This window comes from Lolium rigidum, chromosome 7 (assembly GCF_022539505.1).
Source record: "Lolium rigidum isolate FL_2022 chromosome 7, APGP_CSIRO_Lrig_0.1, whole genome shotgun sequence".
Lineage (NCBI taxonomy): Eukaryota > Viridiplantae > Streptophyta > Magnoliopsida > Poales > Poaceae > Lolium > Lolium rigidum.
This window is the reverse complement of record NC_061514.1, coordinates 346,667,537-346,688,243: the sequence shown is the minus strand read 5'-3', so window position 1 is coordinate 346,688,243 and position 20,707 is coordinate 346,667,537. Positions and strand designations below refer to the sequence as shown.

Below are 20,707 nucleotides of genomic sequence, written 5' to 3'. Positions count from 1 at the left end.
ATGGCGAAGGCTGAAAACTGCTTCGTTGATTGCTATTTGGTTGGAAACAGAAAATGCTTCATGTGGTAAATGGTATATGGTTTTGAATAATTTGATACTTGGCAATTGTTTTGAGCTCTCATAGATCATGTTTAAGCTCTTGCATCATGTAGTTTAAATCTATTAGTGGAGAACTACCGTAGAGCTTGTTGAAATTTGGTTTGCATGATTGATCTCTCTAAGGTCTAGATATTTTACTGGTAAAAGTGTTTGAACAACAAGGAAGACGGTGTAGAGTCTTATAATGCTTGCAATATGTTCTTGTGTAAGTTTTGTTGTACCTGTTCATATTTGTGTTTGCTTCAAACAACCTTGCTAGCCAAAGCCTTGTGCGAGAGGAAATGCTTCTCGTGCATCCAAAAACCTTGAGCCAAAACCCATGCCATTTGTGTCCACCATAACTACCTATATGTGGTATTTTTACGCCATTCCAAAGTAAATTGCTTGCGTGCTACCTTTAAAATTTCATTCCTTTGTCTTTATAATACATAGCTCATGGGAAAATAGCTTAAAAACTATTGTGGTGATGAATATGTTGCTATGTATCTTAGTTCTTATAAGTTGCGTGTTGAGCGGTAACCATGTTTCTGGGGACGCCATCAACTTTTTACACCTTTGTTGAATATCATGTGAGTTGCTATGCATGTTCGTCTTGTCTGAAGTAAGGGTGATTTATCATGATTGAATGGTTTGAGTATGCATATTATTAGAGAAGAACATTGGGCCGCCAACCAAAGCCATGTATCATGGTCGTAGTTTTCAGTTTGGACATTAATCCTCAATCTCTTATGAGAATATTATCTATTGTTGAATGCTTAAGCATTAAAGAGGAGTCCATTATCTGTTTTCTATGTTGTCCCGGTATGGATGTCCTCAAGTTGAGATCTATCAAAACTAAGAAATCAAATGCGATTTATCTTCTTGGACCTTTGTACAGGCGGCATAGAGGTACCCCTTTGTGACACTTGGTTGAAACATATGTAATGCAATGATAATCCATGGAAATCCGAGCTAACTAGGACAAGGTGCGGGCACTATTGGTATTCGATGCATGAGGCTTGCAACTTGTAAGAGGTTTTATGCATAACACATATGAATTATTACTACCGTTGACAAAATTGTTTCTATGTTTTCAAAATAAAAAGCTCTAGCACATGAGTAATCCACTGCTTCCCTCTGCGAAGGGCCTTTCTTTTACTTTATGTTGAGTCGAGTTTACCTACTTCTTTCTATCTTAGAAGCAAACACTTGTGTCAAGTCTGTGTGCATTGATTCTTACATGTTTACTTATTGCACTTGTTATATTACTTTATGTTGACAATTATCCATGAGATATACATGTTACAAGTTGAAAGCAATTGCTGAAACTTAATCATCCTTTGTGTTGCTTGAAACCTCTTACTTTGAATCTATTGCTTTATGAGTTAGCTCTTATGCAAGTCTTTTTGATGTTTGTCTTGAAAGTACTATTCATGAAAAGTTTTTGCTATATGATTCAGTTGTTTAGTCATTATCTTTTTGTTAGCAATCTATTGCTTCGAATCACTTCATTCATCTCATATGCTTTACAATAATGTTGATCAAGATTGTGTTGGTAGCATGTCACTTCAGAAATTATTGTTTTTATCGTTTACCTACTCGAGGGCGAGTAGGAACTAAGCTTGGGGATGCTTGATACGTCTCCAACGTATCTATAATTTATTATGTTCCATGCTAGTTTTATAACAATACCTACATGTTTTGTTCATACTTTATGATGTTTTGATGCATTTTCCGGCACTAACCTATTAACAAGATGCCAAAGCGCCGGTTCTGTTTTCTGCTGTTTTTGGTTTCGAAATCCTACACGGGAAATATTCTCGGAATTGGACGAAACAAAAGCCCACGGTCTTATTTTGCACGGAGCCTTCCAGAAGTCCGAAGAGGATACGAAGAGGGGCGACGAGGCGGCCACCCCATAGGGCGGCGCGGCCCCACCCCTGGTCGCGCCGCCATATGGTGTGGGCCCCTCGGGCACCCCCCCTGCACTGCCCCTTCGCCTATATATTCTCTCCGTCGCGAAAACCCTAGTACCGAGAGCCACGATACGGAAAAAGTTTCAGAGACGCCGCTGCCGCCAATCCCATCTCGGGGGATTCAGGAGATCGCGTCCGGCACCCTGCCGGAGAGGGGAATCATCACCGGAGGGCTCTACATCACCATGCCCGCCTCCGGAATGATGCGTGAGTAGTTCATCCTTGGACTATGGGTCCATAGCAGTAGCTAGATGGTTGTCTTCTCCTCTTGTGCTATCATGTTTAGATCTTGTGAGCTGCCTATCATGATCAAGATCATCTATTTGTAATGCTACATGTTGTGTTTGGTGGGATCCGATGAATATTGAATACTATGTCAAGTTGATTATTGATCTATCATATATGTGCTATTTATGTTCTTGCATGCTCTCCGTTGCTAGTAGAGGCTCGCGGCCAAGTTGATACTTGTGACTCCAAGAGGGAGTATTTATGCTCGATAGTGGGTTCATGCCTCCATTGAATGCGGGACGAGTGACGGAAAGTTCTAAGGTTGTGGATGTGTTGTTGCCACTAGGGATAAAACATCAATGCTTTGTCTAAGGATATTTGTGTTGATTACATTACGCACCATACTTAATGCAATTGTACGTTGTTTGCAACTTAATATCGGAAGGGGTGCGGATGCTAACTCTGAAGGTGGACTTTTTAGGCATAGATGCATGCTGGATGGCGGTCTATGTTCTTTGTCGTAATGCCCTGATTAAATCTCATAGTAGTCATCATGATATGTATATGAATCTCTATTCTGTCAATTGTTCACCTGTAATTTGTTCACCCAGCATGCTATTTATCTTATTGGAGAGACACCACTAGTGAACTGTGGACCCCGATCCTTTCTTTTACATCTAAAATACAATCTGCTGTAATCTCTGTTCTCTGTTGTTCTTCGCAAACAAACATCATTCTCCACACCATACGTTTAATCCTTTGTTTTCAGCAAGCCGGTGAGATTGACAACCTCACTGTTAAGTTGGGGCAAAGTATTTTGATTGTGTTGTGCAGGTTCCACGTTGGCACCGGAATCACTGGTGTTGCGCCGCACTACACTCCTCCACCAACAACCTTCATGTGGCCTTCATCTCCTTCTGGTTCGATAAACCTTGGTTTCTTTCTGAGGGAAAACTTGCTGCTGTGCTCATCATACCTTCCTCTTGGGGTTCCCAACGGACGTGTGCTTTACCGTCACAAGGAAGTTGTTGGCTCCACGCACAGCAGTGAACCATGCTGAATCCATTGGCAGATGTGGCGCTAGAGTTGGAACGACCGTGAACGTGCATGCGTTCATGGCCAAACACAAAGCACTTGGGATTCACCTGCGTAACCTCCAAGCGAGTCACAGGCGCTACCTGGAGGCATTGAACGTGCCTAGTGCACTCTCTGTATGTGATTGCTCTATCTATAGAGCAGCTTAAATTCATGTAAAATGTAGCTTATGTTGTATCTATCGGTACTACTTTTGGATCTGTCGTGAATATATCTATGCTATGTTGGTCAACAATTCCGAAAGCGCGAGGGGAATCCGCGCTTTTGGAGAAGGTCAACAATGTAGTCCCAACGCACGAATTCGAAAGCTTTTCGGATGTCAAGTTTAAAGAGCAAAGCCGGCGAGTTCCTTTTGTGAAGCCTCGTGGAAAGGTTTTTAACATATAGGAAGTTATCGTGAATACTCCTTTTCTTGATGAACGCGCTTTGTGCCTTGGAGACAAGGTCGTCCATATGCGGGGAAAGCCTAAGGGAAATCATCTTGGCGATGATCTTGGCGATGTGATGAATAAGGCTAATGGGACAAAAGTCGGAGATTTCCTCCAACCCATCTTTTTTGGGAAAGAGGGTAATGTTGGCGGAGTTTAACCAATGAAAGTTGGCCACATGGAGGTCCCCAAAGTGATTGATAACTCGCATAACGTCTTCACGAATGATATCCAACAATGTTTGTAGAAAGCACCTGTATACCCATCTGGACCAGGGGCCTTGTCACCCGGAAGAAGGTTAATGTCGTTTTTGACTTCATCCTCCAGTGAAAAGGTCATCAAGAGAATCCAAATCCAGCTCCTCAAAGTGAAGGCCGGCCCAATTGAAGTATATGCGGCGACGTTGCCCTTTACCCATGACGTCCTCAAAATGGTCGGAGATGACCTTCTCTTTATGGACGTGGTCAGTGATCCATCCATTGTTGTGCTTAAGGAAGTGGATGTGGTTCTTCCTTCTTCGTCCATTAACTTTCCTATGGAAGAATTTGGTATTAGCATCACCCTCTATAATGTTGGTGATCATCGAGCATTGCCTCTTACGGGCCTTCTCAATGACCGCAAGGCTCACCACCTTCCTCTTAAGCTCGTCTCTCAAATACCTTTCTTCATGAGAGAGAGCCCTTGACTCTTGTGCAATATCCACATGCAAAATGATGAGAAGGGCGGCATGGTGCAACAGTTTGTTGGAGGAGAAAACGCTACGACTCCAAGCGAACAAATACAAATGCTTTCCGGTGTGTTGGAGCTTGTGGAAAAGGATTTGGCATCGCTCTACATGTGCGCAAGGCGCTCCCCAAGCTTTAGCGAGCTCGTACTTGTTCCCTTTGTCACGCGATATTTTACTTGCCCGAGGTTTGATCATCGGTATCTCCATACCTTGTTCAACCTCGTCTCCAACAAGTACTCTTTACTCGTACCGTGGTATATCATCTCTTATGAACCATTCATATACTTGCAAGCTTTAGCGACCTCGTACTTCAACCCGGGCACCCGCAACCAAAAGTTCTCTAACTTGAAGGAACGGCGGGCAACAAGGTTCCCTATCATCAGCCAGAAGCAACGAGCAATGGTCCGAGAGGGAGAACGAAAGGGCGAAGAGGACATGAGAATCGAAGGCAAGGTCCCATTCGAAGTTGTAAAAGAAGGCGTCAAGTTCGCAAAGGGTGAGGTTGAGCCTTTCATTGCTCCAAGTGAACCTGCGATTTTGGAGATAGGAATCTCTTTAAACTCGCAATCTTGCAAGGCGGACCGGAAGCAATTTATACGGCTACGGCTGACATTGGCTTTGTTCTTTTTACGTCCCCGGTGGATTTGATTGAAGTATCCGAGGGCCACCCATTTGACCCCTCCCAAGGGTTTTAACCCTCAAAGCTCGTTGAAGAAGTCGTCCTTTGTCGTAGAGGTGGAGGGACTATAGACGGTAGAACTCTTCCTCGGAATTGATAATGCTCGTTCTACATGTGGGTTACTACTTACTAGAGTCTTGATGCCTATTCTACAGCTCATGGTGATCCTACTCGGGTGAGTAAAGCACTAAGCACGTACACATTGTTAGTCCGAACATTTCATTGTTGGTGTGAATTATCCTTTTGGAGGATGACCCAGGCGCTGCATCCAATAATCCGGCATCCACTTCCAATGAGACGTCACGGCCATCGGTGCCCTCTTCTCTTGCACTGAGGCAGCCCACTTGCTGTAGTTCTTCCTTCATGGACGCAACGCCTACACACAAAGTAATGTAAAGAAGTCAGGCCAACTATTCTGAAAAATGAGTTTGGCCAACTATATTATTAGAAAGGTGAACAACATTTCTATTAGACAGCAATAATATGACTGGTGCGACTAAAAGGTAGTACTGAATACAAACCTCTCTCTCACTTGATCGACCAACATTCATCGTATCGATCGTCGGGAGACTTGAGTCTCTTGTTGCCGCGACGTCGTCTGGATTCTCCAATCCAGTTCGTATCCTCGACGTCCTCGTCAGTGAAATTTTGATCTGACCCCTCTGAGGAAACGCACGAGTAGGTGGTTCTCTTGCAAGTATCTGGTCATGTCACCCACCCAAGTTAGTGATCACTGCCAAATTTCAAGTGCTCAAAATCCAGTATCAAACAAGATATCTTGACTGCCTGCACATATACAACGTACCTGCAGGCCTGGAAGGGGAACGCTCGCGCTTGCCAGAATGGAATGCGGACGACTTTCCACAGCTCGTCGCGCTTGCTCGGGAGCAGCTGGACCTGGACTCTTGTCCCGTCTCGGTGTCTGATGCATCATCATACGTAGTAGAACGGTCTTCTCCATCTTCCTCATCCTCACAGCAGGGTGGTCTGATCTGCTCAACCTTTCTGCAGGACTTGGGTCTAGAAGGTCTTGGGGACAGACTGAAGAGTCCCTCGAAGCTGGTTTCACGGTCGTGTAATCGGTTCACAAAGGATTCCTGCAGTAAGCTTAGGTAGAGCATGTGCTTCTGGTCCGTCCATCCAGCAGAAGAGCATACCGCCAGAAGGTCCTGCTGGAGGAACGAAATAACTTCATGATTCGGAGGTGAAAAATTGGTGGTGTGGAATCTAGACAAGCATGGCTGAGGAAGAACATAGAAGGCATCTATGCTAAGTCATCCTTAGTTTGGTATGGTTACTGCCCCACAGCACTCGACCACTCGTTTTAAGTTCGAACCCACAACTCTTTATTCTGTTTGAGCAATATCCACAACTTTCTCCTAACTCGAAATTAAACAGACCTTGCTACGCTAGCCCACACACGCACACATGGCCAAAATTAGATACACAACGGAACGGACGAACAAATCTTCAGGTATTCGCCGAGGAAGAAGAGAGTACTTACCGGCAAGCGCGCGAGCTCCCGCAGATGAGCCTCCATCGTCTTCTTCGCTATCGCTCCTAGCCTTTGCCTGCTTCGACTGGACTCCGGCGTGCTCCGGCCGAACGACCGGCCGATCTTTTATCCTTGGTGGCGTCGCTTTTCCACGTGGTGAAATATCTGGAAGCTGTTACTCGCGTCACGCGCGCGCTCGTGCGGCAGGTGGGTGTGGGGAGACTCGCCGCACCGCCTACCTCGTGGCCTCTTTATTCTCATCCGGGTGGTTCCACGACATTGCTGGCTGGCTGCTAAGATATTTTGCAGGGCGGCGATATTTTCTTGTCGACGACATTAAGAAAGAAACACTGCAGTTCTTTGTTTTTTTGTTTGCAGTTCTTTATATGGTATAGAGGTACGATATTTCCTGCTCGGCAATACTAAGGTTTGGGCTTGGACGTGCTGGTGGCTGCCGTGACGTCGCACCTTGTACTGGTAACAAAGTTTTGATGCATCTTTTGTTTGGGTGATTGCTTTACGGGACGATCGGCTGCTAGCCTGTTACACATCCGATTGCATCCATGATTCATTCATCCAAGTCACCGTCGTCTTCGGCTGTCGCGGTCGCCGACGAGTTCAGTGGTCGCTGTCCTTGGCAGTTAGCAGAATGAAGCTGCTTTCCAACAAAAAGAAACAACACAATGGAGCTGCATTGGGTCAGAGAGAAGAGATCGGTGAAGATGGATAAGACCCAGCGTGCCAGATATTTCCGCCGGCAACAAAAGATCTGCGCGTGTTGCCGCGGCGGCACTGACGAGGCCGTGATGAGCGCTGACTTCACATAGCATGGCCAGGGGTGCGAGGTGACAAGGACAGGGTCTGACATACAGTTTTTCTTCGAGCCACTGCCAACTACTGGTAGTATAACGCAAACACAGATACTCAGATACGACAGTTCACAAAACATGGACTCGACCACCTCCCGGGAAAAACTATTTCAATCACTACGTGAAAACTGTATCAACAAGTCATCATCTTTTAGTATCAATCAAGTATATAAAAAGTTCATTGTAACATACTACGTCCTTTGTAATCTTTTTTCCAAAAAAAAATAAACCTACACACTAAAACGCAACATCCGTACGTATCTAGACCAAAGCTTTAAACACAAACGGTATATGCCTGCTCGTATTCAAGTACCCCCTCCGTCCCATGACTCTTGTCGTGGTTTTTGAACTGAAACCAAGACCAGACTTGTGGAACGGAAAAAAAAAAACATTGGCCAACACTATGTTTCTCACCATATCAATGTCAGGAACTGTCATTCACTTTTGAACATAGGGAGAGATCACTATATCCAAACATGAATACGCGAAGAAAATGTGAGATTGGCCATAAATAAACTTATTATTCAAGGGTACAAAGAACAACCGCCTCTGACATTGCGACCTTAATACATGATGATGGTGTGATCCCGAATGAAACACCGTACCCCAGCAATGAGCTTCCAGTCCGACAAATGGTTTATTTGTAATCAATCATTCAGAAGCAGAAAACCATCTTTTGACATATGGGGAGGAGAGCAGCTAGCAGAAAAAGGCCCAAATGATGTCTTCCTCACTCAACCCTTTGTGACGCAGCAAGCTCTTCCATCCTCTGCCGCATTTTGTATTGCAGCATGGGTGGAGCACAATCCAAGGCAGTTTCCCCTGCCCAAAAAGTTCACCAACGTCATCAACTTTATCACCAGTGTCATTTGAGCATAGCAGCATTGATGGTTAAAGTATCATTTTTAGAAGAAGCAATCTACAGCAAACATTCCTCTGCATGTTAAGTGCTGATGTGTATACTTTAGTTTATCTGCTTCTAGAGGCTAAAACACTGGATATGCTACTAATCAAGTTCTAAATTTACAAGGCTGATTGGAAAAGCCCATAGATATAGGCTTTTCTCCTACAACAACTTGTATATAAGTTAAGTGACTACAAAAGCAATAAAAACATCTAAACCACCAAGGAGTAGTTGCAATTCAAATAACTGTGCCCCCTTTTTTTCATGCTAGCTGCTATTTTGCTTTAAACTGCACGGATATATAAAGTAGAAGGAGCATTTGACAGTATCAACATAAACTGAGTGGAAATGGTAGTCCGGATGGAAATATGTTGAACAAATAGAAACTTTTGTGCTTAATGAAGGTTAATAGACTTCAGCGACACATCTATGTACAGTATTTGATAATGTATGCCATCCATTCCATGGCAAAACGCATTCAGATTGTAACAATAACCAACCTTGACCATTTTTGCGTTGAATATTTGCTCCACTGTCCATGAGAATAAGAGCAATCTCAGTCTGGTTAAATAGAGCAGCCTGCAATTGTTCATAGGCAGATCTTTATTAGACGGAGATTTGTTACTATTTTTATATCTAACTGCCAAACAAAACAATCTTGTGTGGTAGAATAAAGGATAAGAACTAATAAGCTATTTATAAATGATGAGGACGAGTAATCATGTTGATATATGCATAGGTATTATTAAATTGCAGAAAATAATATAGTATCTGCATCTGGTGCATACATAAGCACCAATTCCAGGGGAGACAAACTGATCCAGTCAAGTGTATCCGCATGTGCTGTATATTATCATACTAATGCATGGGTGCTGTGGCCTTTACATTGCAAATGTTTCAACCCATGTAAGACTATTCACTATAAGCAAACGGTTACTCAAATGGTAGAGTGATGTATGAATATAAGTTGATCAGAGGGGAGTCAGTAAAAAATAAGACATACCAAATGTAGCAGAGTAAATCCTTGCTTGTCGCAGTAGTTAGAATCTACTCCCTGCCAATTTAATTATAAGAATCAAGTCGACAAAGATAAAACAAGAGAAAAGATAGAATAGCTACCTGGCTAAGAAGTTTCTTCACAGCTTTAATATCCCCGCCTTTAATTGCTTCTCTCAATCCCTAAAAGGAATAAAGACTGTATTTAAACAGAAGACTCCAAGATTGCCAGGGCAGAAATATGACATGTACCAGATGGGTCAAATAAGGAAATATATAAGGAGAAGTACTGAGCTGTTTCTAGGCTCACCTCTCCAGTAACTTCATAGTCAGACGGAGTCTTATCATTGATATCGTTGCTCATCAGGCCAAGATTTAAGAATGAGCTGGAAAAGCAGTGAGGCACGCAATAAGATGAGAAGATGGGTCACAAGAACATTTGTTAGTAATGCATATATGTAATCTTCCTATACAAAAGAGTAAGGTTTGTGACGGTAAGATGATGAAAGTTGATAACATAGTTCAACGAACCTTGAATTGCTGCTGGAAGTAGCTGCAGCCTTCTTCGTGCTTGGTTCTGGTTTTTTCGGCTTTGGGTTTGGTTGGGCAGTTGACGAAGCGGCGACGATATTCTGCTGCATAGAACAATTAGGTTGGCGCAGTCCTAGCACAATCGATTAAATGGATCGAACTGTCGTCTACCTTTACAGGCGCGGGTTCTGGCTTTGGTGCCTCGCATATGCACAAAGGCATCCCGCATTTGCACTCAATAACGGCAGCTGCACTCTGAGCCGCAGAATTTTTCATGGGCGACGAAGCATCATCTTTATCCAAGTTCAGCCCTGAAAAGGAGTCTGCAGCACTCGAAACGCTCTCGGGCGAACCCGCTTTATCAACTCCACCACGTCTGCAACATTACACAGGAAAGCATTAATTATACAGCCAAGAATTCTACTTATATCCAAACTAAACATAAGTGGAAGTGACCATGCAATCAGATTCAAGCAACCGGGATTGGTACCTGGAGGAGGATTTGTTGAAGCACTCGTAGCAGACCCTGGCGTCCGTGTATATCCCGTACTGAGGCAGGGCCTGCAACCAGTCGAAGCAACAGAGTTGAATCAATTAAGCTTCACAATCCCAACTCCCCAGCCCCAGGAGCTTCCGTAGGTAGAGTATAAACATGATTCCTACACAGAAGCTTGCTCAGGTTTGGGTTTCCTACCATGTGGTACGAAGAGTGCTCGTGGCAGAGCGTCCTCCCGCAGCAGCGGCAGTGGTGCTGCAACAGCGTAAAATTCGTCAGAAAATCAGAGGCACGGTGTTCCCGCCGCTGCCAGCCGATCTACGGTGCGACCCACAGCAGCCAAACCGAGAAGTATCGACACGGATGTGGGAGGGAGTGGATGCGTACGCGGCGGCGGAAGGTGGAGAAGGTGCAGCCGCAGACGTCGCAGTTGGCGGACTCCTGGAACGGCGGCGGCGTCTCCATGGCCTGCTCCGGCGGGACTGGCGGCGAACCTGAGATCGGATCGATCGATCGATCCGAGGAGCTTTCGCCTCGCCGATCTGAGCCGAGGGAGATGGTGAATTTGGGAGTCGCCGACGACGACGAGAGAATTATTGCTTGATTTCAGATGCGCGAGCACGGATGGGGAACAGTGTGTTGCTGGAAGGTTTGGGGCCGTCGATTCGTGGTCTACCTACGGCCAAGATTGCACCTCCCGTGTTCTCCTCTGACTCTTGCTCCGTTTAGGAAACAAGCAACAAGTATCAATCAAGTCAACTAATAATTTCAGCAGACTAACTTCAGCTCTTAAGTTTCAACTCATTCAGAACATGAAGTCTGGCATTTAACATCTCACAGCATACAAGTGATTCGAGCTCTTCGACGATTAATAATTGCAATGTTTTTACAAGTGCATTTAATTCAGCAGGGACAAATAGTAAGGGCATCTCCAACGCGGCGACCCATCCCGCGTCCGCGCGTCCAGACGCGAGATGGGTCCAGCCGGATAAAAACGCGGCCCAACGCGGCGCCGCACAACAAATACGGATGACCGCGGCGTCCGGAACGACGCAAACCCGGCCCAAATCTGGGCTAGGTTTGCGTGGCCGCGGATGGCATGCGGCGCGTCCGGCCTCAGGCCTGCTCGTCTCCCTTGGGCCCACCTATCGGTGACCGGGGAGGCTTATTAAATGTGGACTGGAGGGGATCTGTCCCTCCAGTCCACTCCCCACTCCACTGTCCACTCCCCGAGCGCAACCGCCGCCATGGCCCCGAAGCGACGGTTCGCTCCCGGAGCCAACGATGAGGAGGCCAGGCGGCCGGCCGCCGTCCTCCGCCGGCGCTGCGGGCCGGAGGAAACCGCGGCGGCCTCCACATCGGAGAGGCCGCCCGTGGTGGCGCGGCATTGGCGCAACCGGCGCTGCTGCTGCTGCTGCAGCCCAAGCCGGAGTATCTCGAAGGAGGACCCCGACCTCCGCGCCGCTCTGATGATATCGGCGGCGGAGGAGGAAGCGAAGTGGCCGCAACTCCAAGCGGCCCTTCGCACCTCCGTGATGGAGGAGGAGGCTCGGCAGGCGGTCGAGGACACCGAGGCCTGGGAGTTGTTCGCCCAGCCCCGCCGGGAGGTGGATGAGATGCGGCGGCGCGAGGAGGCCAGGCTTCGCCGCGAGGAGCAGCAGCGGCAGGAGGCCAGGCACCACGCGGAGGAGGGGAGGCGCCGCGTGGAGGAGGGGAGGCGCAACTCCGTGCTGCTGCGGCGGAGCAGCGAGCGGCTCCGGACCCCCACTCCGCCTGGGAGGAGGCCCTGTGGTCTCCGTGGCCGGAGTCCCCGGCGCGGTCGAGCCACAACAGTGCCTCGCCGCCCGGGGACGTCGTCGACGTCGACGCCGACGACGCCCACAGGGACTAGGCGGCGCACCGGCGGCCACCGTCGTCGACCAAACCCTAGCTTAGGGTTTTTAATTTGTTTTAAATTTTAAAGCCCATATAGAGGGCTTCTTTTGTTAGTTATTTTGCCCAAAATAGGGCTATGTACAAATTTGCCCAAAATAGGGCATATGCTTAATCAAATTTGGTGTATATTTGCATTTTAATTTTTTTTGTTTTTCTTTGAATATGCGCTGCGTCCGCGCGTTGGGCGCAGCGTGCGACCCAAACGGACACGCGGACGCGGGCCGCTGTCCGGGTGTCCGCTCGGCCACCCAAACGGCCCAAAACGGATGGCCCAGCGTGTCCGTTTGGGTCGCCGCGTTGGAGATGCCCCAAAGCCCGCATTCCTTTTGTTCCCATATTCTGGGAAACAAATCAATCAGCCGATGGTGATAAAGTTTCAAGAGTCTCACAGCTTCGAAGGTAGGCATAGGATGATAGGAATCATGAGAGCCCTCCATGCTGATTTTCAAATTCCATTCAGACTTTTCATGTTCGGCTTTCTTGATGACGAGCATTACTGCACTTCAGGGAAGGAAAACAAAACCTTCTTGTTTCCAAGTGAGTGACAAGAACAAGTGAGCCCACGCATAATCATCTCACTTGCAGTTATTATAAGGTTTCAGGAGTGAAGGCAGTACAAAACGGGTCAGATTTAAAATTCAAATCTATATTATGAGGTAGACAGCAAATCTGTCCTGCGTTTTGAAAATAAGCCGTAGGAAACCTGGTTAAATCAAAGTCTGACCATTGAGGCCTCATCAATCGTCATATGGGTTTCCTCATTGGGCAGAACATCATCAAGAAAACCAAGGAGTTACAAGGAGAACACTGATCAAAGACAAGCCAGAATAGCTTCACTTTATAGAACATAAATTCAAATAGTATAAATAAGACAAGACCACATAATCCTGCCTTAACATCAGTGGCATGGCACTGTAATCATCAGGCACTTGCAGTTCTCAAGGTTTCATAGTCATCATAGTTGGAAAAAAAATGCATAAACCACCTATGGATATTCGTTAAAATGAGCAAAGCAGTTTAGATTTAAAATCCAAATCAGTATGAAATGCAGAAATAAATAAGGTAGAAACAAATGATGATCTCAAGTAGACAATTCAAATAAGAGCAAATTAAAAGGTCTTGCATTTAGACAATAAAACCCTCAAAAATCTGGTTGAATCGAAGACCAAGCCTTGCGGCCAGGTATGTCATACGGCACTTGCAATGCATGAATTTCATCATTGGGTAGAACAAGGTCAAAAGCAAGCTAGAAGTAGCTTCAAATTATACAAAAAAACATGTAAAAATGCAAACAAATGTTGAATAATAATAAAAAAGATAACACCATATCGAACATGTGGTGATATAATTGACATGTCCATTTTTTTTTCAAGAAAAAACAAAAACCGCTGCATTTCATTTCATTTAAAAGATAGAAGTTCAGTTACAACAGCTGCACTTTTTAAGGTCTCACCGGTGGACAAAGGAGGGATATAAATGCACAAGAAGCCACGGGAATGCAATGTGGCTCCCAGAGCATATGTTCATGCATGTGGAAAAATAAACCAAAGTGAAAGTAAAAAATTAGCAGTAGAAAGCAGTACAGATTTAAAATACAAATCTTGTGTAAGAATAAATTAAGCTCACAAGTAGAAAATTCCATGCAGTAAAAAGGTCTTGCATCTAAACAATACAAGCCCTCGGAAACCTGTTCATATCATAAACCAAGCCTTGACGCCTAGTAATGTCATACGACACTTGCACTGCATGAGTTTTCTCATTGGGTCACAAACCAATCAGAATTTCTGTTGGGTGCCTTCGCTATATTCTTTTTAAAACACGCTAGAAGTTACTCGAGAATTAAAATCCAAATATGCACAAGAGATGGAAATTAACTCTGCGGCAATATAAAAAGATTCTCTCAAGTAGACATTTGAAGCAAATTGCATTACATTCAGGACTAGCCTACAGCTAGCTGCCGTTCCAAACATCAGCCTTCGGTGGCCTCATCACCTTCATGTCATCAAGCAAAAGAATGTTCTAATCTACAAGACCGGTCATACTTGATCTTCTGGTCTTCATACAAACCTTCTAATCTAAAAGACTAGTTAACCTCCTCGCCTTGGTGTCTTCAGCAGACAGAAAAGCAAGCAACACCTTTTCCTCATTATACAACACATGACTGGCTCTTCCTCCTATTTCAGTAGGATAAGGTATTGTCCCAACAACTTTTTCAGACCGAAAACACCATTTTCATCGTATAGATCCAGAATAACCTATTCTCAACCCAAGCTTAACTTCAAGGCACCGAAGGAAGACTCGCCCTTGATAAAACAGAGAAGATCATCGTTCTCGAGTCCCATCCCTAGCTCTCCAATATGGCAAGGAATAGCCAAAGCCCAACCTTAGAGAGCTCAGACCACTTGTGGATAAGCCTATCAATCACTAATGTGCTTCGCACTTTCAAGCATATTTATACTAAAATCTTATACATGTTTCTAGTTTATTGTCTTAGGTTTATAAGTTTGAATATTAAAGTAAGTTACTATACTTTGTACAGTTCTGATGTCCATTAGTGCAGACATTTAGTGCACAACTAAAACTTTGATTGTTTATGTAAACAAATTTGGGCCATCTAAAAAAATACCAAAATTTATTTCCCCTCCAATTCTTAGAAACTAAAATAGTAGAAAAATCATCAATATATTTTTAGTATGTGTGATCTAGGCATACTATCTTCTTTTATATGTTATGTACATTTTATAATTAGACAATTGGTAGACCATTGTATAGGTATCAAAGTGAATGAGCATAAATATATCTCAATACTATTCGCAAAAAAAAACATATCTCAATACTAACTGATATATTGATAGAGTTTAAGTGTAGTTACATAGAAAATTCTAGAGTACACTACAGAAAATTAGGCCAGCACGAATTTGTATAACAAACCATCGGCATGATCAAATTCAGCCAACACGAATTTCTAACACAAATCAAGAAGAAGAAGAAGAAGAAGAAGAAACACGTCTATATCCAGAATATTTTCGTCCTGCCCCTACGGCTCTGCCTCCATGTTCTCCTAGGATAAAAGTTCAGGCTTCAGAGCAATGAATGAGATCTTGCATCCATACCATCGTGGTGTGCGGCATTGGGCACCAAGACAAGGCGAACTCGTGGCGCGCTAGATGAAAGACACGAGTCGAGGCGGCAGCCTGTTGTTAGCGGGAGATCCTAGTACGGAAGCCTTCTAGGACAGTGGCCCGGTCGTACAATTACATCATATGGAAGTAGATTGTGGAATTGCAGAAGCAGGGCATATGCGGTCCCTATAAACCGAGCTAATAGATCTAAAAAAAAACGAGCTGATACGGCTAAAGACAGGTTCCGAAGGTTGGCAGAGAACCTGATAAGCACAGTTGTGAGCTGATCAACGGAGGAAGTTACTTGTGCTTTTCTCAATGCCATCACCAGGTCATGACACTAGAGTTTTTCTCAAGCACGGCAAGGTGCACTCAGCCAAAGTAACCACAATACTACATCTAAGCACCCCGCATGCATACAAATGAAGATAAAACCCCATATAATAGTCCCTCCAGATCCAGAAAATAATCGCAAAGGAAACACACAAGAAGAAAAATTGCCTAATCCTGCAGCCAGGACTAACGGTTAAGGTGCTCACAAAAAATTTAGAAGGGGTGAAAATTGGCACAAGTTTGGCTAAATGGGGTAATTTCGATGAAAATTTACTAAATAGGGTAATTAGTGTCAAAAGGTCAAAATAGGGGGTAAAAAGTGGAATTCACTCTAATAAAAAAGAGGGAAAAATATGTACAAAAATTTGTTGGAGAGCAACAACTAAAAGGATCATAGATCCCAAACAACAAAATCTATCTAAAAAGTTCTACTCACGATGGTAAGTCATGATATGATTTCCTCTTTGCCTTATAATAAACAATGAGAGCCATTTCATTCTTGATTTTTTTACGGGTTCTGTAAATGCTTGGGGGGCAAACAGGTTTATCGAAAGCAATACAATAGCAACACATTCTTTCTTCTTTTTGGCCGTAATTCTACCGATGTATTAGCAGTGCAAAGAACCCAAAAGTAATAAGATTACAAACATGTCCATAGACACCCGGCCCCAAGCGACGACTACATATATTGGCAATGGTATACAGTACAGTACCAACGAATTCGCACAAATAGGTGAAGCGGAAAACAATATCAAATAAACACATCAAGAGGAAAATAATATCAACCGATTGATTCAAGCGAACTAGCGAAATTGTAAGGGCTGAGCGACTGACTTCGATTGAGCGATAATGAGTCCTACTTGCCCGGCCTCGAAGAGAACATGTATACCGTGAGGATCTACTAGCTGACCGCGCCCGCCGGTGCGGCCGCATAAGAACGGCGCCACTCAGGCAGCTGGCCGGCTAACGCGGCTGACGGATAGCGTGGAGAAGTTTTGGTGCGCGGCTCCGATTCATCTCACCGGTGTGTCTAGAGAAGAACACGACGCCGAAGGAGGTGTCTAGAGAAGAAGGTGGGCTGGCTGCTGGATTAAAGACGAGCGTTGAAAATATTGGGCGCTCGTTCGAAAGTTTAGGCGCGCGAGGGAAGTATATGCTGTGTAAATTTCCCTCGTCCCCTTCTTTTTTGGGTTAATCTATATCTATATTTATACCTCTATCTATCTATGTATATACATGTTTTTATATATTTTTATAATATATGAGATTTCGAATTCGATTTTTTTCACTCAGTTCTACAGCCCTCCCGTCAATGCACCTTCGAATTAATTGAAGCCGTTGATTTGCGCTTAGAGGTGTCGCTAAAATAAGATAGTTTGCATGCACATTGTGTGACATTGATAGAGAAAAATACTGAAGAAATTTGTAACCTCGTATATAGTTTGTTGTAAGAGTTGAGAGCACACCCTGCAGCTGAAGATTTTTTTGATTAAGGCTCTTTCGTGATAAACTTGAATCCACATCTCCATTGTGACTTCTTCTTCCACTGGCCACTCACTTATGTATGCTTAGAAAGGGAATCTGAGATCAGAGCATCTGATATGGGACTCTGGTAGAGAGGGTTGTCGATTTGTAATTAAATACCTGGTTGAGCTCCACTCCTCATCCTTTGAAGTTGGAATGCCTGCAATTTCTTGACTTTAGCTGACTAGCATGTGGGTCACATATAGGATGGGTCCCACTTGTCGGAGACTCAATGTTAGAGTAGGACACTTCACGGGATCCCGTTTGGATCTACTACCCAATTTTTGGTAGAGATATGCGTCTTCACATGGCCAGCGAATCTATACCAAAGCTTTAAACACAAACGGTATATGCGTGCTCGTATTCAAGTACTCCCTCCGTGTCATGACTCTTGTCGTGGTTTTTGAACTCAAACTAAGACAAGACTTGTGGAACAAAAAAAAAAAAAATTGGCCAACACTATGTTTCACACCATATCAACTGTCAGGAACATAATTTCACTTTTGAACATAGGGAGAAATCACTATATCCAAACATGAACACGCGAATAAAATGTGAGATTGGCCAGAAATAACTTATTATTCAGGGATACAAAGAACAACCACCTCTAACATTGCGACATTAATACATGATGATCGTGCCATCCCGAAATGAAACAGCGTACCCCAGCAATGAGCTTTGCAATGAGCTTTCAGTCTGTCAAATGGTTTTATTTGTACGTAACCAATCAGAAGCAGAAAACCATCTTTTGACATATGGAGATTAGAGCAGCTAGCAGAAAAGGCCCAAATGCTGTCTCCTCTCACACAGCCCTTTGTGACACAGCAAGCTCTTCCTCCTCTGCCGCATTTTGTATTGCAGCATGGATAGAGCGCAGTCCAAAGCAGTTTCCCCTGATAAAAAAGTTCATGATCGTCATCAACACTATCATTGTCATTTAAGCAAAGCAGCATTGATGATTAAAGTATCATTTTCAAGTGCTGATGTTTGGATATGCTGCTAACCAAGTTTATCTGCTTCTAGAGGCTAAAACACTGGATATGCTACTAACCAAGTTCTAACTTTACAAGGCTGATTGGAAAAGCCCATAGATATAGACTTTTCTTCTACCACAACTTGTACATAAGTTAAGTGACTACAAAAGCAATAAAAACATCTAGACCACCAAGGAGCAGTTGCAATTCAAATAACTGTCCCCCCCTTTTCTTCATGCTAACTGCTATTTTGCTTTAAACTGAACGGATATATGAGCATAAAGAGAAATTTGACAGTATCAACATAAACTGAGTGGAAATGGTAGTCCGGATGGAAATATGATGAACAAATAAAAGGAATTTTTGTGCTTAATGAAGGTTAATCAACTTCAGCAACATATCGATATACAGTATTTGACAATGTATGCCATTCATTCCATGGCAAAACACCTTCAGATTGTAACAAAACCAACTTTGACCATTTTTGCGTTGAATATTTGCTCCACTATCCATGAGAATAAGAGCAATCTCAGTCTGGTTAAACAGAGCAGCCTGCAATCTACGGTGCGATTCGCAGCAGCCAAACTGGGAAGTATCGACACGGATGCGAGGGGAGTGGATGCGTACGCGGCGGCGGAAGGTGGAGAAGGTGCAGCCGCAGACATCGCAGTTGGCGGACTCCTGGAACGGCGGCGGCGCCTCCATGGCCTCCTCCGCGGGACTGGCGGCGAACCTGAGCTTTGGCGGTTCGCCTCGCCGACCTGAGCCGAGGGAGATGGTGAATTTGGGAGTCGCGATGACGAGAGAATTATTGCTTGATTTCAGATGCGCGAGCACGGATGGGGAACAGTGTGTTGCTGGGCGGTTTGCGACCATCGATTCGTGGTCTACCTACGGCCAAGATTGCACCTCCCGTGTTCTCCTCTGACTCTTGCTCTGTATTAGGAAACGAGCAACAAGCATCAATCAAGTCAACTAATGGAGCAATAATAACGCACATAATTTCAGCAAACTTGCAAGTGATTTGAACTCTTCAATGGATATTGTTTTACAAGGGTAGGGCAGTTACTTCAGCAGGGGAAAAAAATCAAGGCATGCATTCCTTTTGGTTAGCTGCCTTTCTCAATTTCTGGCAAACAAATCAATCAGCCTATCGTGATAGAGTTTCAAGAGCAGATTCTTAGTAGCTTCGAAGGTCAAAAGGCATAGGAGTGATGACTCATGAGAACTCTCGATGCTGATCTTCAAATTCAATTCAGACTTTTCATGCTCAGGTTTCTTGATGACGGGCATTGCTTCACTTCAAAGGGAGGAAAACAAAACCTTTAGGTTTCCAAATAATCAACGCACGCATTCCTTTTGCTTCCCAAATTCTGGAAAACAAGTCGATATTCTTAGCAGCTTCAAGGTAGGCATAGCCGCATAGGATGATAGGAATCATGAGAACACTCCATGTTGATCTTCAAATTCCATTCAGACTTTCCATGGTCTGGTTTCTTGATGACGAGCATTACTGCACTTCAGTGAAGGAAAACAAAACCTTCAGATTTCCATGTGAATGACCAGAACAGGGTGGCAAGAAAAGTGAGCACACACGTAATCTTCTCACACTTGCAGAGGTTTCAGGAGTGAAGGCAGTATAAAACGGGTCAGATTTGAAATCCAAATCTGTATGATGTAGACAGCAAATCTGCATGAACAAAATGGCAATCTATAGAGTATCCGGATGAGGGCACATTAAAAATGTTCTGCGTTTAGACAATATAAACCATAGGAAACCTGGTTAAACCAAATACTGAGGGTTGAGGAGTTGAGGCCTCGCTCATATGGGTTTCCTCATTGGGTAGAACATCAAGAAAATTAAGGAGTTACAAGGAGAAGACCCTCATTGGGTAGAACATCATCAAGAAAATTAAGGAGTTACAAGGAGAAGACTGATCAAAGGCGAGCCAGAATAGCTTCACTTTGTACAACATAAATTTTGAATAGTATAAACAAGACAAGACCACAGAATCCTGGGTTAACATCATTGCCATGAACACTGTAATCACCGGGCACTTGCAATTCTTAAGATTTCATCAGTCAACATAGCAGGAAAAATGCAAAAGCGACCTATGGATATTTGTTAAAATGGCTGAAGCAGTTCAGATTTAAAATCCAAATCTGTATGAAATGCAGAAACAAATAATGTAGGAACAAATGATGATCTTAAGCAGACAATTCAAATAAGAGAAAAATAAAAAGGTCATGCATTTAGACAATATAAAACCCTCACAAATCTGGTTGAATCAAAGACTAAGCCTTGAGGCCAAGCATG

General features: G+C 44.1%; 2 protein-coding genes and 1 long non-coding RNA gene across 4 annotated transcripts; all 3 read right to left on the bottom strand.

Moving 5' to 3' along the window:
- Positions 1 to 5,279: 5,279 nt before the first annotated feature.
- LOC124676456 lies at positions 5,280 to 5,775 on the bottom strand. The gene is made up of 2 exons (XR_006993636.1): positions 5,733 to 5,775; positions 5,280 to 5,587 (listed from the first exon to the last, which is right to left on the bottom strand). It is a non-coding gene; the product is annotated as an uncharacterized LOC124676456 (long non-coding RNA).
- Positions 5,776 to 5,781: 6 nt separating this feature from the next.
- Positions 5,782 to 7,036, bottom strand: LOC124673582 (the record flags this gene model as incomplete). Its single annotated transcript, XM_047209630.1, has 3 exons — positions 6,716 to 7,036; positions 6,017 to 6,383; positions 5,782 to 5,912 (listed from the first exon to the last, which is right to left on the bottom strand). Coding segments are annotated over exons 1-3 (534 nt in total), but the record flags the coding sequence as incomplete, so codon positions are not given.
- A 1,020-nt stretch (positions 7,037 to 8,056) lies between these two features.
- Positions 8,057 to 11,023, bottom strand: LOC124674947 (vacuolar protein sorting-associated protein 27-like). Of its 2 annotated transcripts, none has more exons than XM_047210999.1 (10): positions 10,890 to 11,023; positions 10,701 to 10,757; positions 10,497 to 10,567; positions 10,178 to 10,382; positions 10,007 to 10,110; positions 9,786 to 9,861; positions 9,599 to 9,658; positions 9,483 to 9,533; positions 8,980 to 9,058; positions 8,057 to 8,397 (listed from the first exon to the last, which is right to left on the bottom strand). In XM_047210999.1, exons 1-10 carry the CDS (start codon positions 10,965 to 10,967, stop codon positions 8,306 to 8,308), a joined length of 873 nt encoding a protein of 290 aa, XP_047066955.1. In that variant the 5' UTR covers positions 10,968 to 11,023; the 3' UTR covers positions 8,057 to 8,305. The 2 variants fall into 2 exon arrangements, with proteins under 2 accessions (XP_047066955.1, XP_047066956.1); XM_047211000.1 differs by having other exon boundaries at positions 10,007 to 10,107; positions 10,890 to 11,022.
- Positions 11,024 to 20,707: the final 9,684 nt, after the last annotated feature.

Bases quoted from the DNA above. Each gene is read 5' to 3' on its own strand.
- LOC124674947 (XM_047210999.1), bottom strand. From the start codon at position 10,967: ATGGAGACGCCGCCGCCGTTCCAGGAGTCCGCCAACTGCGACGTCTGC. The intron at 10,383-10,496 runs GTACCAATCCCG...GTAATGTTGCAG, and splicing joins TTCAACAAATCCTCCTCCAG to ACGTGGTGGAGTTGATAAAG. The intron at 9,059-9,482 runs GTATGTCTTATT...GAACAATTGCAG, and splicing joins GATTTACTCTGCTACATTTG to GCTGCTCTATTTAACCAGAC.